This window comes from Microcaecilia unicolor, chromosome 13 (genome assembly GCF_901765095.1).
Source record: "Microcaecilia unicolor chromosome 13, aMicUni1.1, whole genome shotgun sequence".
NCBI classification, from domain to species: domain Eukaryota; kingdom Metazoa; phylum Chordata; class Amphibia; order Gymnophiona; family Siphonopidae; genus Microcaecilia; species Microcaecilia unicolor.
The window spans coordinates 91480769-91497202 of record NC_044043.1 but is presented as its reverse complement, the minus strand read 5'-3'; the positions used below and the strand labels follow the sequence as shown (position 1 = coordinate 91497202).

General features: G+C 44.5%; 1 protein-coding gene across 1 annotated transcript in view; it reads left to right on the top strand.

Moving 5' to 3' along the window:
• VWA5B1 (von Willebrand factor A domain containing 5B1) overlaps nt 1-16434 on the top strand; it is a 126638-nt gene that overhangs the window by 74971 nt on the left and 35233 nt on the right. The window contains exon 14 of the mRNA XM_030222168.1: nt 15676-15790. Within this exon, the coding sequence (XP_030078028.1) occupies nt 15676-15790 (115 nt within the window). The remainder of the gene's footprint in view (nt 1-15675; nt 15791-16434) is intronic.

Below are 16434 nucleotides of genomic sequence, written 5' to 3'. Positions count from 1 at the left end.
GAAATTAGGTATGTTGGGATATGGCGGTCACATTAGATATGTAATTAAGACTTTTTTTTTTTTTCAATTTAAGATTACTACGTAGGTTATGAGATTAACTCTCTTTTGAGAATTTTCAGGCAATTTTGCAAGCTATTATTTTTCCTCACTTTGATTTATGTTTTATTGTTTGGGTTGCCAAGCTCTATGCTACGAGCACTCCAAGTTGCCCAAAGTTCAGTGGTGTGATTGTTGACAGGAAACTCAAGTAAGGAACGTATTACTTCTACATCAGCACGATTGAACTGGGTGTCAATTGTTTATAGGATTGGAATTCAAGGTCCTTGCATTGAATAATGCAGGTCCATATCTGTTTGCTTCTACTCTTAAAGTTGATAAACCTACACGTTCTTTAAGGTTTGTGAACAAGCACTTATTGGGTGTTCCGAGTTTTCGCTCAGTGAGTTCGTTAGGTCTCCGTGCTACTACTTTTCAAATTGCGGGGCCTAAATTATTGAGCACTTAGTGGGTACTTGCTAAAAGCCTTTCTTTCTAATACTCACTATATAGTTGCAAGTTTATCTCTCTTTATTTATTGGAGGAAAAAGACGTCAGACTCTTGCATTTCGGCCTTATCGGTATCAGTAGGATTGCAATCTGCTACCTCTCCTTTGCAGGTGAATCAGCTGCTTTAATATGGACCAGGTGCAGAATCGTCATCAGTCTAAAAAACCTCCGTTGTTTTCTTAGTACACGACCTATTCGTGGTGCATTGTTTTTATATGGTCTGAATTTATTATCGCCAAACACTTATCTGGGCTGTAGAGCTTTCCTGATGAATGTTCTACAGCCCAGATAAGTGTTTATTTATTGGGATTTATTAACTGCCTTTATGAAGAGATTTGCCCAAGGCTTTATTGTGCGTTTAGCACAGGACAGGCACAAAACCTGACTAGAAGATGCAAAAAAAAAAAAATGGTGTTTCTCTGGTATTTATCTTATAAATACTTATTTTAATTTATTTGGCATCAGGGGTATTTTATTGGTTAAAAAAAAAAATCTAAAATCAGAAGCCCTGGCTTCTGGTTCGAGGGTTACCTGCTTTTATTTCCTTCCTCCCTTATTGATTTTCTGTGCTTTGATGTCTTACATCAATTTTTTCCTAAGGATTGAAACCCATCCAATTCATAGCTCACTGCTTGAAGTCACAGGGTGAACCATAAAATGAATCCTGAGGCAGAGTCCCTGGGGATATATTGACCTGTCAGGAGTAATAAAATGAGTGTGTTTCTGGAGCTGAGGAGGAGGCATGTAGCAGAGTCCATGTTTAACCTGCCTGCCTGCTTTATACACTCTGATGTAAGGCTGCCAACTGGATCCAGATTCACGGGACAGGGTTGATCCAGTCCCGGGTTTACCCTGTTGCATGCAGGGACTTGTAGTTTTGATTTCCCCATTGTATTTCCTAAGAAAAGGAAGACTACAAGTCCGAGCACGCACTGGGGTAAACCCAGAACTGGATCAACCCTACCCCGTGAGTCTGGATCCAGTTGGCAGCCTTAGTCTAATGTTTTATAGGGTGCTGGGAGTTAGCAGGTTAATGGCAGATGTGTTTATTCCAGGTAGACGCCGACATTTGAAAACCCTTATAAAGGAAGATTTTGGAAGCCAAGGGCAGTGAGAATATTTTTTACGAGGGGTACAATCAGGGTTACCACAAGGCTCCAGAAAAAGGAGGACACATTGATCCAGTCCAGGTTTTGCTTCAGTGGAAGTAAAACCCAGACTGGCTCAATCTGTCCTCCTTTTTCTGGAGCCATGTGGTAACCCTAGGTACAATGAAAACACAGTAATAGGTTTTGATCAAAAACCAAAGGTTAAGGGTCTCTGTCATATCTAAATTCAAATCTGATTTCACTGGGCTCAGTGGACAAGCTTGTCTGTCTGAATTAATGAGATTGTAAATCACACAGAGTAGGGACTGTCTGATATTGTCAATTGTCAATAATCATATTGTCTAATAACGTGAATGTTCTTTTGTAAACCACCTAATTATAGGCGGTATAGAAATTTTTAAAATAAATAAATAAATGAATTTGTGGGTCGCGGGAGGGTAAGAAGGTCATTTTAGGGGGCCTGATGTGGTGTGTTTCCGCTTTTAACAGAGCATCAGTCTAAGAGCTCACCACTGTAGCCTTCCTGGTTGGACCTGGACTTCTTGGGATGTCAGAGACTTGATAGGATACAGGGAGTATAAAGGGAAACACATCAGAGGACTAGGGGGTCAGGCACAAATCTTCCTGTAGGCGTTTGATACCCTGGATGTGCCTAGATGTTAAAAGGGGGTTTGGACAGATTCCTGAAGGAAAAGTCCATTGAACATTATTCATTTAAATTTTTGTTTTGTTTTTGGGTTTTTGCCAGGTTCTTGAGGCCTGGATTGGCCACTGTCGGAGACAGGATGCTGGGCTTGATGGACCCTTGGTCTTTTCCCAGTATGGCGGTGCTTATGTTCTTATATAAAATGAGATGGGAAGATGGTAGAACGAGAGGACGTGAAATGAGATTGAAGGGGGGCAGACTCAAGAAAAATGTCAGGAAGTATTTTTTCACGGAGAGAGTAGTGGATGCTTGGAATGCCCTCCCGCGGGAGGTGGTGGAAATGAAAACGGTAACGGAATTCAAACATGCGTGGGATAAGCATAAAGGAATCCTGTGCCGAAGGAATGGATCCTCAGGAGCTTAGTCAAGATCAGGAGGCGGGGCTGGTGGTTGGGAGGCAGGGATAGGGCTGGACAGACTTATACGGTCTGTGCCAGAGCCGGTGGTGGGCAGCGGGACTGGTGGTTGGGAGGCAGGGATAGTGCTGGACAGACTTGTACGGTCTGTGCCAGAGCCGGTGGTTGAGAGGTAGGGCTGGTGGTTGGGAGGTGAGGATAGTGCTGGGCAGACTAATACGGTGCCCTGAAGAGCACAGGTACAAATCAAAGTAGGGTATACACAAAAAGCAGCAAATATGAGTTATCTTGTTGGGCAGACTGGATGGACCGTGCAGGTCTTTTTCTACCGTCATCATCTACTATATTGGAGGGATTCACTCTCTAGAGAACTTTAGTGGCTGGCTTGGAAAAGTGGTTAAAAGGATGAGTGCTCTCTAGGCAGCCTGAAACCATCGTAGAGTCTCTTCCCTTGGAAGGGAGAAAACATAAGAAAGTCTGGAAAAACAGTTCAGCATATATACACTCATCCTTTCAAGCTTCCTCCCTGCCACAGCTGGAAACTGAAAGAAGAAATTACACACTTACACTCAAGCTATGCGAGAGGCAACAAAGATTGAAAAGGAAATCACTTCCTTTAGGGAAGGAACCTTTTCTACCAGGCCAGTCAAGGACCCTGTGAAGAGAACATGTCCTCTGTGATATATTTTAAACTTCATTTTCCAAAAAGAGATAGTTCTGTTGCTGGTTGGTGCAAAACTAATTCCAAATCTAGTCACCCACTTGAATGTAAGACAAATCTCAACCAATACTGTACAAGTGCCGGACTCTAATAATGAGTCTGTGATAATATTTATTAAGAGGCAGGAGGAAAAGACCTCAGTCAGTGGCTCAACTATTGAAATCAAGAATCTTTATCTTAAGATCAAATAACTTGCAATTAAGCAATTGCACTGTTCAGTGATATCTTCACAGGTCTTAAAAAAACCTCCTCCCCCGTATTTTATTTTAACAACTGTTCTATGTTCATCTATCAAAACTTTTTCTTGTAACTTTTTGTAATTACTTTTTGTCTTCACTTTTATCTTGACTGTAATTAAAATACAAAGCAAAAGGCTTGGCTGGAAAATAGCAACTTATGTGACTAATGGGTCCCACTCAACAGACCACTGCTGTTTCACTCTTGGCTTCCTCGGGAGCTTCACCTATTTAACTGCCAAGAAGTCCTAAAATAAAAATGACAGACTCAATAATTATATTGAACAAGGTACAGAGCAAGCACTATGGAATGTTGGCTTCAAAATACCTGTTTCATTACAAGATCTTCTGACTGCCATTATCTAGCCGCTAATAGTCCAAACAAAATGGCTCCCATGGATTTAAAAGGACGCTATAAATCACATAGCCAATCAGGGCACAGAAACGTTTTCAAGACACAAAAATCTTTTTAAAGAACCCCCCCCCCCCCCCCCCCCCCCCATGGAATAAAGGTGATGTATCTCAAAAAAAGACTTTCCAATCAATATGGACATAATGGCCAGCAGGAATTAAAGATTGTAATCTATAAATCCAACCTAAAATCTGACAGATGCCCTGGCTGCTGGCCTTAGATCTCAATCCATCTACCATAGAAGACAGCTCTGTCTGTTGATTGCTTCATCTACTGCAGGTGCTATTGATTCATTCTTGTGATGTCATTGGTGATGTCATGACATGTACAGGGATGCCTGAATTACGACTGCTGTGGGGGCCGTAACTCAACATTTTATGGCCTCGGTGTGTCTGCAATGTAACCATAACACTGTCATCCACAGCGAAACACAATACTACATGAATTAAATCGGACAGTTTAGACAAGCTTTATGGTTCTTATCTACTGTTTATATTCTATGAGATAAAGTTGGAAAAGTGAGATAAAAGTCAAACATGTAGATAAAGGTAAGCCGGTTGATGTAGTGTATCTAGATTTTCAGAAAGCTTTTGATAAAGTTCGTCATGAGAGACTCCTGAGAAAATTAAAGAGTCTTGGGATAGGAAGCAAGGTTCTGGTGTGGATTAGGAATTGGTTATTGGACAGAAAACAGAGGGTAGAGTTAAATGGTCATTTCTCTCAATGGAGGAGGGTGAACAGTGGAGTGCTGTGAGGATCTGTACTGGGACTAGTATTATTTAACATATTTATAAATACATAGTAACATAGTAGATGATGGCAGAAAAAGACCTGCACGGTCCATCCAGTCTGCCCAATAAGACAACTCATGTGTGCTACTTTTTGTGTATACAGGAATGGATCCTCAGGAGCTTAACCGAGATTGGATAGCAGAGCCGGTAGTGGGAGGCGGGGCTGGAGGTTGGGAGGCGGGGATAGTGCGGGGCAGACTTATACAGTCTGTGCCAGAGCCAGTGGTGAGAGGCGGGTCTGGAGGTTGGGAGACAGGGATAGTGCTGGGCAGACTTATACGGTTTGTGCCCTGAAGAGCATAGGTACAAATCAAAGTAGGGTATACACAAAAAGTAGCACACATGAGTTGTCTTGTTGGGCAGACTGGATGGACCGTGCAGGTCTTTTTCTGCCATCATCTACTATGTTACTATGTATTTATAAATATGTTAAATAATACTAGTCCCAGTACAGATCCTCACAGCACTCCACTGTTCACCCTCCTCCATTGAGAGAAATGACCATTTAACTCTACACTCAATGAATAGTTAAGCTCTGGAACTCTTTGCCGGAGGATATGGTAACAGCGGTTAGTGTATGTGGGTTTAAAGAAGGTTTTGGATAAGTTCCTGGAGGAAAAGTCCATAGTCTGTTATTGAGACAGACATGGTAAGCAACTGCTTGCCATGGGATTTGTAGTATGGGGTGTTGCCACGATTTGAGTTTCTGTCAGATACTTGTGACCTGGCTTGGCCACTGTTTGGAAAACAGGATACTGGGCTAGATGGACCATTGGTCTGACGCAGTATGGCTACTCTTATGTTCTAGTAGCACTATAGAAATGATAAATAATAGTAGTAGTAGTAATGTTCTTATGTTCTCTGGTGCTAGCTTTTGTGAATGAATGAGAATGTGTTCAACAACGTTATGGGGCACTTGAAGGCACCTTGAGATATGGGTGTTTTGACCTAGAAAGGACAAAACTTTGGAAACGCTACTTCTCCTTAGTTTCCTAGCTGGAAGAAGGACTTGTAGGGAGACTAGAGACATGGTCACTGAGTCCACAGCCTCTGGAAGAAAGAATTAGAATGAACCTTGGGAATTTCACTGGGGAGCCTGACATTTCTATTTGCATTTTTTGGATGTTTGGGTTGTCAATGTGTTTTCCTCTATTTGATATTCTCTGAATTCTGACATTAGCTAGCAATAAGGGAGAGAGGGTAGTGAGCAGCTAGTGCCCTGTCAGTGTTTCCATGGCAACTCAGAAAAGCATTTGACAAGCCATTAATGCATCCCCGCTCACCAAAGGTTAGGCACACCAGTAATGCAGGAAGCGAGTCAGGAATCACGAGAGGGGTGATTGAGAATGGGGGATGGAAGAAAAGAGGGGAAAAGAAGAGCAATAGGCTGGAGGTAGTAAGCTAAGTCTTTTGGACACTTCCATGAAGCCAGAGACCCAGGTAGATTCATCCAGTGGCGTTCCTAGGGGGGCTGACACCCGGGGCGGATCGCCGATGCGCCCCACCCCCTGGGTGCAGCGCCCCCCCCAGTGCAGCACAACCCCCCCCAGTGCAAGGACACCCCCCACCCCGGTGAAAGAACCCCCCACCCTGGGTGCATGCCGCTGGGGGGGGGGGGGTGCCGCGCGCCGGTCAGCTTCGTTCGTTTCCATGCTCCTTCTGCCCCGGAACAGGTTACTTCCTGTTCCGGGGCAGAGGGAGCATGGAAACGAACGAAGCTGACCGGTGCGCGGCACCCCCACAGTGGCGTGCACCCGGGGCGGACCGCCCCCACCACACCCCCCTTGGTACGCCACTAGATTCATTACTTTGTACCAGTATCAATGGAGATTCTGGGCTGCAAAGCAAGACATTTGGGCCTGTGCTTCCGGTGTGATTTAACTAGATTGTAAACTGCACAGAACAGGGATTGTGTATATTATCCCCAAATTCTAAAAAGAGTGCTAAAAATTGTGTACACAGGGGCCACTTTTACATGTAGCTAGATTAGCTAATGGTGCTAAATTGGCATTAAATACCACTAATTTGCATCAACAGGCACAAATCACCTTTAATTTGTAGTTACATGCGTAAATGACTTATGCTCCTATTCTAGAAACTTAGTGGCTGATAGTCAGCCCACGGGAGGTAGCCTGGCTAACTCTCGCGGCTGGCGCTGAGCCCGGACATTCAACGTCAGCTCAATTCCGGTGACGGGAATTGAATATCCGTTTTTTTTTTTAAACCTGGTTTAAACTTAACCAGCCAAGTCAATAGCCAGCGCTGGCCCGTTAAGTTTATAGTGGCCAATGATAAGACTGCTATTTGGGCAGCCCGACTTGGTCACCAAATTTAGCCAACCCAGGTTTGAATATTCATGGCTAGCCAGCCAGCTATATCGCGCGATGTAGCTGGTTAGCCGCCATGTACTGTGACTATTCCGCGGGAGATAGCCGGCTATCCCCCGTTGAGTATTCATGGATAGCTGGAAGAGAGTTCCAGAGAGAGGGAACGAGAGAGAAAAAGGCAGAATGGCGTGTAGATTCAAACCTAGCACAGTGCAAGGGTGAAACGGAGAGGTAATTACCAAATGAAGAACGGAGTGTACGAGCTGGATAGTAAGGAGTAATAAGAGTGGTCAGATAAGAAGGAGAGGCAGAATAAAAGACCTTTAAGATCCTTGTGTTGAATGCGGAACAGAATGGGAAGTCAGTGATATTGCTTCGGTAAGGGGGTGACATGATCTAATCAATTGGCATGGGCCAGAATATGGACAGAGGTGTTCTGGATTATTTGAAGTCTCCTCAACGCAATAGCCAGAAGCTCAGCATAAACGATGTTACAGTAGTCTAGTTTTTTGGTAACTAGCTTATAAAGTAGAGTAACACAACTCATATCATCCAAATAAGGGCAGAAAAGACACAGGGAGTAAAAACGGGAGCGAAGAACCAAAGAGCTCTGTGACTGGAAGGAAAGTGTGGAGTCAAAGACAACATCCAAATATTTAAAAGAGTCGATAAGTGTGATGGGGGAGTCATGCAAGGAAAGAGCAATAGAAGGGCTGGATATGTGGCCTGTCACCCACAGGCCAACAGTCTTTTGTGGGATGCAAGACAGGCAATGTTGAGAGAGCCCAAAATTAATCTTCTCAAGGCAAGCCTGAAGAGGAGAAAGTTTTGGATTATATGGGTCATGGGAGGAAACTCGGAGAATATCATGAGTGTAAATATAGCATCGAATACAGGACTCCTGGATCAGAGTTGCCAGAGGGCTAAGAAAGATGATATAAAACAAAGGTGAAAGCACAGAACCCTGAGAAACACCACATGTAAGGAGAGTGGGAGAAGAGCTAGATGATGCTAAAGAAATCCGAAAGGATCTATCGGAGAGGAAAGAAAAAAAAATACCAGTTCAAAACTGTACCAGCAATACCAATAGAGAAAAGCGACTCTCCACATGGCCAAATTTAGTCACGTCCATTTAGGCCATGTTCAATCTTACTACATGCACAAAGCAAAGAGTAGGAAAGGTTGGCTCCTCCAAGAAACCGGAGTAGACGTATGTTGAAAATCAAACCTTTATTCCAAGAAAAACAGTGACAAACTCGACTCAACACAGCTGTGTTTCGGCGCTAAAGTGCGCCTTCATCAGGAGTCTTATAGTGTATAGCTGAAGTGATTTACTGGAGTGATTCGTGCACCACGGAGATTCCTTTGGCAGAGACATCGGATAATACCCTTATCTCATATTATATAACACCATCATATAACAGGTAATCGAATATGCACAATCAGCTATACACTATAAGACTCCTGATGAAGGCGCACTTTAGCGCCGAAACACAGCTGTGTTGAGTCGAGTTTGTTTTTCTTGGAATATCAATAGAAATCAAACAAAATAAAACATGGAAAAGAAAATAAGATGATACCTTTTTTATTGGACATAACTTAATACATTTCTTGATTAGCTTTCGAAGGTTGCCCTTCTTCCTCAGATCGGAAATAACCTTTTTCTTGGAATAAAGGTTTGATTTTCTACATATGTCTACTCCGGTTTCTTGGAGGAGCCAACCTTTCCTACTCCTTGCTTTGTGCACTTCCTTGCGTAGGAACTTAGCGTACCTCTACCTTTTTGGTGGTATTTCCCTTTTTTTCAATCTTACTACATGGCCATTTATTTTTTTCTACCTTTTTACCGGCTTAGTAAAAGAGCCCCTAAATTGGCTAACAAACCAATTATAATTGGGTCCTAAAAATCAATTATTGGCATTAATTAGCGACAATTTGGATTAGTTTGCGCATCTTCCTAAGCACTATTCTATAAAAATCTGCATGCAAATTTTGAGATGCAACTCAAACGGGGGCATGGCCATGGGAGGGGCATGGGTGGGTCAGGCTCCATATCCCTGGCTCCATGGACAGGACAAGGCACTGAAAGGTGAACTCTTGGAGAAAGCTCCCCACCAAGAGGGCATCTTGATATCTGCTCAATCATCAGGAGAAGTTGTGAGAAGATAAAGGATAAGACTATAAAAGATAAAATGATTGCTCTGCTCATGAAGGTGGCTATAAAAAGGTAGTGGGAAGTGAGTTTTTGAGATGATGGGTGATTTGATACCTATGCAGAAATCATTTTATTTCCCTGCTCTAAGGAGAGACCCCGACCCTTCTGAGAAAGATCCCAAAGATTAAGCACTGCTCCACCTTGACTTCAGAGGGAAGTTAATTCGGATGTGCATTCTTGATCAGAGATTCTGAGAGTGAAGCTTTCACTTTGCCTTGCCGAAGGACACCTTTTTTTCTCAGGGTTCTTCTCCCCCAAAACAGATGGTAGGAGCCATGGTACCTTCACAGCTCCTTGTTGCTAAGTAACTAGCTTTCTGGTTCTCTGCTCATCTGCCTCTTGGGCTCTGTGATCAAAATAAGAAACAGCTTAATTAGTCAAGCTGAACTTTCTTTTTTACTTTTAGAAGCTGAGCAAGCCCGTTGCTTAGATGAGGCTGGGAAAGAATTCCAAATGCTTTTACCTCGGTGGACAATTTTGAAGGATCTGATTGGCTGACTGTCGAATTATTAAAACGTAACATAAGAATAGCCATAGTGGGTCAGACCAAAGGTCCATCTAGCACAGTATCCTGCTTCCAACAGTGGCCAATCCAGGTCACAAGTAACCGGTAGAAACCCAAGTAGCGGCAAGATTCCATGCTACCAATCTCAAGTCAAGCTGTGGCTTCCCCCATGTCTGTCTCAATAGCATAAATTTCAGAACGCCCATGCAACACCCATTTCCCCACCCAGAAGCACTCCCTTTTGCCTGCACGCATTAGAAGTTCAGCGCACTTTGTTACAGAATACACTTAGCGAGTTGTGCGCGTAAATTCTAATCACTTCCTATTAGTTCTCATAATTCCTAATTAAGTGCTGTTATCAGCACTCATTAGCTTGTTGAGCTTCTTAAGTTACGTTTTGTTATAGAATCCACTTGGATTTTGGCGCAGATCTCTAGGCGCGCTACATAGAATCTGGAGGAGTACGTTAATTACGGTGTCAACGCAACACACTCTAAATCATAATAGACAGCAGCGGTTGAACATATAGACTGAAAGAGTGCCAGGAGCAGTGGCGTACCAAGGGGGGGGCGGTGGGGGCGGTCCACCCCAGGTGCACGCCGCTGGGGGGGGGGGGGTGCCGCGCGCTATCGGCTCTTCATTTTCGTGCTCCCTTTGCCCCGGAACAGGTTACTTCCTGTTCCGGGGCAGAGAGAGCATGAAAAAGAAGAGCCGGCAGGCGCGCGGCACCCCCCCCCCCCCCAGCGGCGTGCACCCGGGAGGGGTTCCTTCGCCGGGGGATCGGGGGTTCTTTTGCTGGGGGGGCGTCGCGCTGTTCCGGGGGGGGGCGCTGCACCCCGAGGGCGGGGCGCATCGGCGATCCGCCCCGGGTGTCAGCCCCCCTAGGAACGCCACTGGCCAGGAGTTAGATAGAAAATAAAGGTAACTAACTTAAAGAAAGATTGCATATGGAGTCAGAAAATGTGCATGAAAATGATCTCAACTAGGGTAGGAGTGGGTAAGCAAGTCGGGCTATGGTATGTGCAGCCAGTGGCATAGCTATAGGTGGGCCTGGCTGGGTACAGGTCCACCCATTTTTGGCTCAGTCCTACCCAGCAGTGGCACCACACTCCCCTCTCTCCCTCTCCTCTGCCAGTGGCCTGGTATCTGCCCCCATCTCTGAATCCTCTCCTCGATATACCTCATAGGCAGTCATGACGATTCATTTTCACTGCCTGCGCCAGCCTGGCAAGGCACCCCTCTGCCATGCTCCACCAGTAAGGAAACAGGAAGTGATGTCAGCAAGGGTGGGACATGACAGAGGAAAGCCTGATGGGCTGGTGCAAGCAACAAAAATGAATCACTGTGGCCGCCTCTGAGGTACACCGAGGAGGGGGGGGGGGTTCAGAGACAGGGGGAGTTGCTGATCACCCCTACCACTGCAATTTCCCCACCCCTAGCTGTCTGTTCGTCTGTACAATTTAGATTGTAAGCTCTGTTGAGCAGGGACTGGCTTTTCATGTTAATTTGTACAGCGCTGCGTAAGTCTAGTAGCGCTATAGAAATGTTTAATAGTAGTAGTAGTAGTAGATCTGCGGACAGGGGACTGGGGAGAGAGGGAGAGATGTTGGTTGACTGGGGGGGGGGGGGGGGGGGGGGGGGGGGGGGGGAGCTGAGGGGAAAGTAAAGAAAAAAAAACCAAAAACATTTTATATATCTACAGGGAAGGAGGCATCCAAGTTAACTCTGGGCCCTCCCAAAATATTAGGTCTGGCTGGCATTAGGCCTTGTGTATGTGACTAGCTTATTAATTGCTTCTTTCATTAAAGGCCTGGATAAAGAGTAAAGCTTTTACCTGCTTTCAGAAGTAGAAATAGCCTTACATTAGATGAAGAAGCCTTTCTGGGAGTGAGATCCAGAGTGTGGAGGCTACTCCTGAGAAGGAGCCTGCTGTCGTGAAAATTCAAATAGCCCCAACCTTGAAGAAGTCAGTTATCTTGACCCTCATATTTTAATTAAATAACTGTTCAATTTTGAATCCTTGCAAAACAGAGAGAATATATTTCATGTTGGAAAAAATTCTTTTACTAGCTTAACCTTCATAGTGAAACGTCATTTATAATTACAAACACATGGCAGTCAATTAATAATAAGGCTGAATTGGTCTCCTGGGGAAAGTGTCGTTTTCAGTGTGTGTCTATCCAATAAAACTTGATGTCAGCAATTGAATCCAATCCAAACAGTCAATTTGGAATCTAGTGAAATAAAATTCTTGGGGTTGGCAACAAGTTCAAAATATTTTGAAGCTTGATATTAGGGAAATGTGAAACATGGAATTTTATACAGAAAAAGAACAAAAGGGTCCTTTTGTGAAGATAGGGGAGAACTTGAGGACATGTTTCTACACAAGAAGTGAGGGAAACCCAGACTGATTTTAAGCTTCTCTGGAACCAGGGGTGTAGCCAGACAGCCAATTTTGGGTAGGCCTAAAATGGAGGGGCACAGAATTCAGCCCCTCCTTCCCCCCCCCCCTGCTCTCCGCATTCTGCCTCTCCCCCTACCCTCAAACGCAAAATATTAAATACCAGAGCTGGTGGGAATCCCCAAACGGCACAGCTGAAGATTTCCTCCTCCTCGGGCAGCCAAAGCTCTTCCAAACAGCAGCTGGCAGGCACTTGACTTGAACTGACGCCGCTGCCCGTAGTCCGTACGTGCTCAGTGCCTCCGCTTGGTGAAAACTGAGCATGTGCAGAGGGGCCGGTGTGGGGTGCCAGCTCCCATTTGGAAGAGCATTGGCTGCATGAGGAGGATGAAATCTTTAGCTGGTGGGGTTTGGGGATTCCCACTAGCCACAGCAAGAGTGCCACAATTTTGGGTGGGCCAGAGTACAAATTGGGTGGCCCACAGCCCACCCAGGCCCACCTGTAGCTATGCCACTGTCTGGAACAGATATAGGGGGTCATGGAAATAACTAGGCATGTAGAATTTTGAAACTTTTTGCAGAAGTGTTAAGACCTTTTTGTTTAGCTAGATAGGACTTAGTATCTATGATACCGTGTCTGTTTGGAGCTGTTAGCTTTCTGATTCTGGATAGGATTTATGGTTGTACTAGTGGAACCAAGCCCGTTTCGTCAACAATGAAACGGGCCCTAGGAAGGCTCTCGTGTAAGTGTTTTTTTCTCTTTCCCCTACATCCCCCTCCATGTCCAGCGATTCTTCCCTCTCCTCCCATCCTATCCCATGCTCTCCATGTCCAGCGATTCTCCTCTTCCCTGCCCTCCCATCCATGTCCATCGATTCTCCTCTGCCCTGCCCTCCCCTCGATGTCCCACAATTCTCTCCTCCCCTCCATGTCCAGCGATTTGTACCTGAACGTTCTTTGGCTGGCTGGCTTCCGTTCCGTTCGTAACATCTTGACGTCAGCTCGCCTCCAGCGTTCCCTTCCCTCTCACTGTTCCGCCCTCCTCTGATGTCATTACGTCTTTACGCGAGGGCGGGACAGTAAGAGGGAAGGGAACGCTGGAGGCTTGCTTTCCAGGAGTCGCAAAGAACTGCAGTGGGAATTGAACCCAGTTCCCTTGGTTCTCAGGCTGCTGCACTTTCCATTATTCTATTCCACTCCATAGTGATGTGTTACCACCTAGAGGTTTTTCTTTCTTTCTTTCTTTCTTTCTTTCTTTCTTTCTTTCTTTTCCTTGACTTGTGTCACTTCAATGTATATTTTTGTAAAATGAGGTGCCTGAGCCTCTGTATATGGTTGTCAAAAAGCAGCATTTCCACGTATAAGCCCTAGCATTTCTCTTTGAAAGATGCTGGTTTTGTGCGTATGTATTGTCATAACCTCGCTACTCCTGTTATACAGGCTGGCAAATACAGGTGCATTTGCCAGAGTACTAATATGAATTTTACAACAGGCTGTGTGTTCAATAAAGCCTTTTATAAAATCCCAGGGAAGCTGTGAATGTCCCAACCTGGAGTTTCCACATCCTACTTCGATGTTCTGTGCTAAAGAGGGCTTAATGTGCGCTATTAAAAAATAGCAACGCATTATTGCAAAATAAAATGGAATCATGCAAATGAAAAACAAAAACAATGGGGAATGGAAAACATGAAAAGAAATAAAAATGTTCCGTCTGGACACCTCTAATAATAACTGGGTTGAGAAATCGGGCAGAAGAGATTGGCTGAGAGGGAGAGAGGATCTGGTTGTTGGTTTAAGTATGGGAATTCCTCAGCCCAGAATGGTGGACAGCCAAAGAGTACAGAAGACAAAAAACTTGAACATAGAAATGACGGCAGCTAAAGATCCATCCAGTCTGCCCATCCATACCACCCTCTTGCTTAGACATCCCAAGTGCTTGTCTCGTGCTTTCTTGAATTCAGATACAGCCTTCGTCGCCATCACCTCCACTACCTTATAGCTCAGCATTGTTCGCAACTGAGATATATCTCTAGCAGGAGCAATACGGATGGGACTAACTGGACAGACTGGGTTGGCCAGTTTGATTCTTATTTGCTACCAACTACTACACTATTATTTTATGGTCCCTTACAACCTAGTATTAGCAGTGTACTCTCATTCAACAACCACATCATATTTTATTTATTTATTTAGGATTAATTTGTTTTCTGTTAGGCAATGGCCCACTGGTGAGCATAATTAAGTCTTTTTCCCCGGATTGTATATAAGGCGTGGCAAGTTGGGCGTGTTAAATTGAGCACATGCCCAATTTTTGTGCACACCTTAATTGAGTTACGAGCCAATCAGTGATGATTATTGGCCGATAACAGCCAATTAGAATCACTGATTGTCGATACTTGGAATTTAGATGTGCTTCTTTTTAGGCGCATTCTAAAAAGAGGTGCGGGTAAATTCTAACGTTCACAGCTGAAAAGAAGTTGTGGCCATGGGAAGAGTGACAGCATTCCGCAAATTTATATGTGTGGTTATATAATTCAGGGGAACGCGCCTACATTTGGGCCCGGGTGTCTACACCAGGTTTTCAGTGATGTAAAAGGCTGTGACTAAATATAGGCATGTTCCCTGGTCCTCTACACTATTCTATAAGCCGTGCCTAACTTTAGGCATGGTTTAGAGAATAAGAGTGCGTGCTATTTTTGGACATATCTATTTTTAGATGCCATTTACAGAATCTGGCCCTTTGACTTTCTGCTAAATTATCATCAAAGGTTGATCCTTGGAAGGTTGGGTGGTTCATTGGAGTGGTTGGGTGTCTCCATGTTCTTTGTAGAATGGAGGTTGGATACTTTCAACATTTACATTTGAGCAGTTCTAGATCTTTTCCTTTACAAAAATGCAATATTCCGAGGTTTACATAAATAGTTCTGAACTTTCTGGGGTGAGTTATTTCATTTGGATGTTTTTTTGACTAGGTTTGGATATGTCTTGGAAGTTTACTTGAGGAGGAATTGGTTGGTGACTTAGACAAGTTGTGCGCTTTTATATCCTTCTTTCCTGGGGATTGTCGTTTCTGTATTTTTCGTATTGGAGACTGGATAGTTTCCAGATTTTTTAGAACCATAACTGAAAATACATACCCAGACTCACTTACCATACAAAAAAACGTATCCAACCCTATATCTCTTCCTACGTAAAGACTGGCTTTCCCAACACCAACTTGTTATTTTTCACAGCCCTATACAGCCAGTCCTTACATCTCTACAACCAAAATCCGAGGTGTTGGTGCCAGGCGCCCCTCTCTACTTCACCAAAGTTGTCTTTCCTTTTGTCATGATGTGGATTCTCCTCAGTCACAGGATGGCCTGCAGCTAGCTATGGCAGGAAGGTTTCCTGGTCAGCTTGAGATCCCGTCAGCTCTGAGCACATCCTCTGACAGCCAGTCCTTCAGCAGCCCTGGGGACTTTGGTAAGTGATAATTAGAATTTTCTCAAGAATAAGTTGAAGAGTGTCTTGTTGCATGGAATGTTACATGAGAGATTGTAAGGTTCAAGATGAAGACCTGCATACTGAACAGTCTTGCTTACATATTGGTGAATAAATTGAACATTGCAGTAATTGTCACTAATATAATAAGGTGAAGGAAGGGAGAGGGGCTGGAGAGAAAGTTGGGTGCATTTAGGGTTACCATACATCCGGATTTACCCGGACATGTCCTCTTTTTGAGGACATGTCTGGGTGTCCAGACGGGTTTTGCCAGTCCTCCCGTTTGAACCCAGTTCCCCTGGTTCTCAGGCTGCTGCACTTTCCATTATTCTACTCCACTCCATAGTGATGTGTTATCACCTAGAGGTTTTTCTTTCTTTCTTTCTTTCTTTCTTTCTTTCTTTCTTGACAAATGGGCAGGCAGGTGGCGGGCCTATCCTAGCCTCCCCTCCCCTTCCCTTACTTACTATCTACTGCCCTGGTGGTCTAGTGACCTCTTCAGGGCAGGAAAGAGCCCCCTCTATCCTGCCCGGAGCGCTGCCTTGCCCTGCATTCTGTTGCTGTGACAGTCTCAGGATTCAAAATGGCCACTGAGAGTTGACGCGGCCTCGCGAGACTTCAACTCT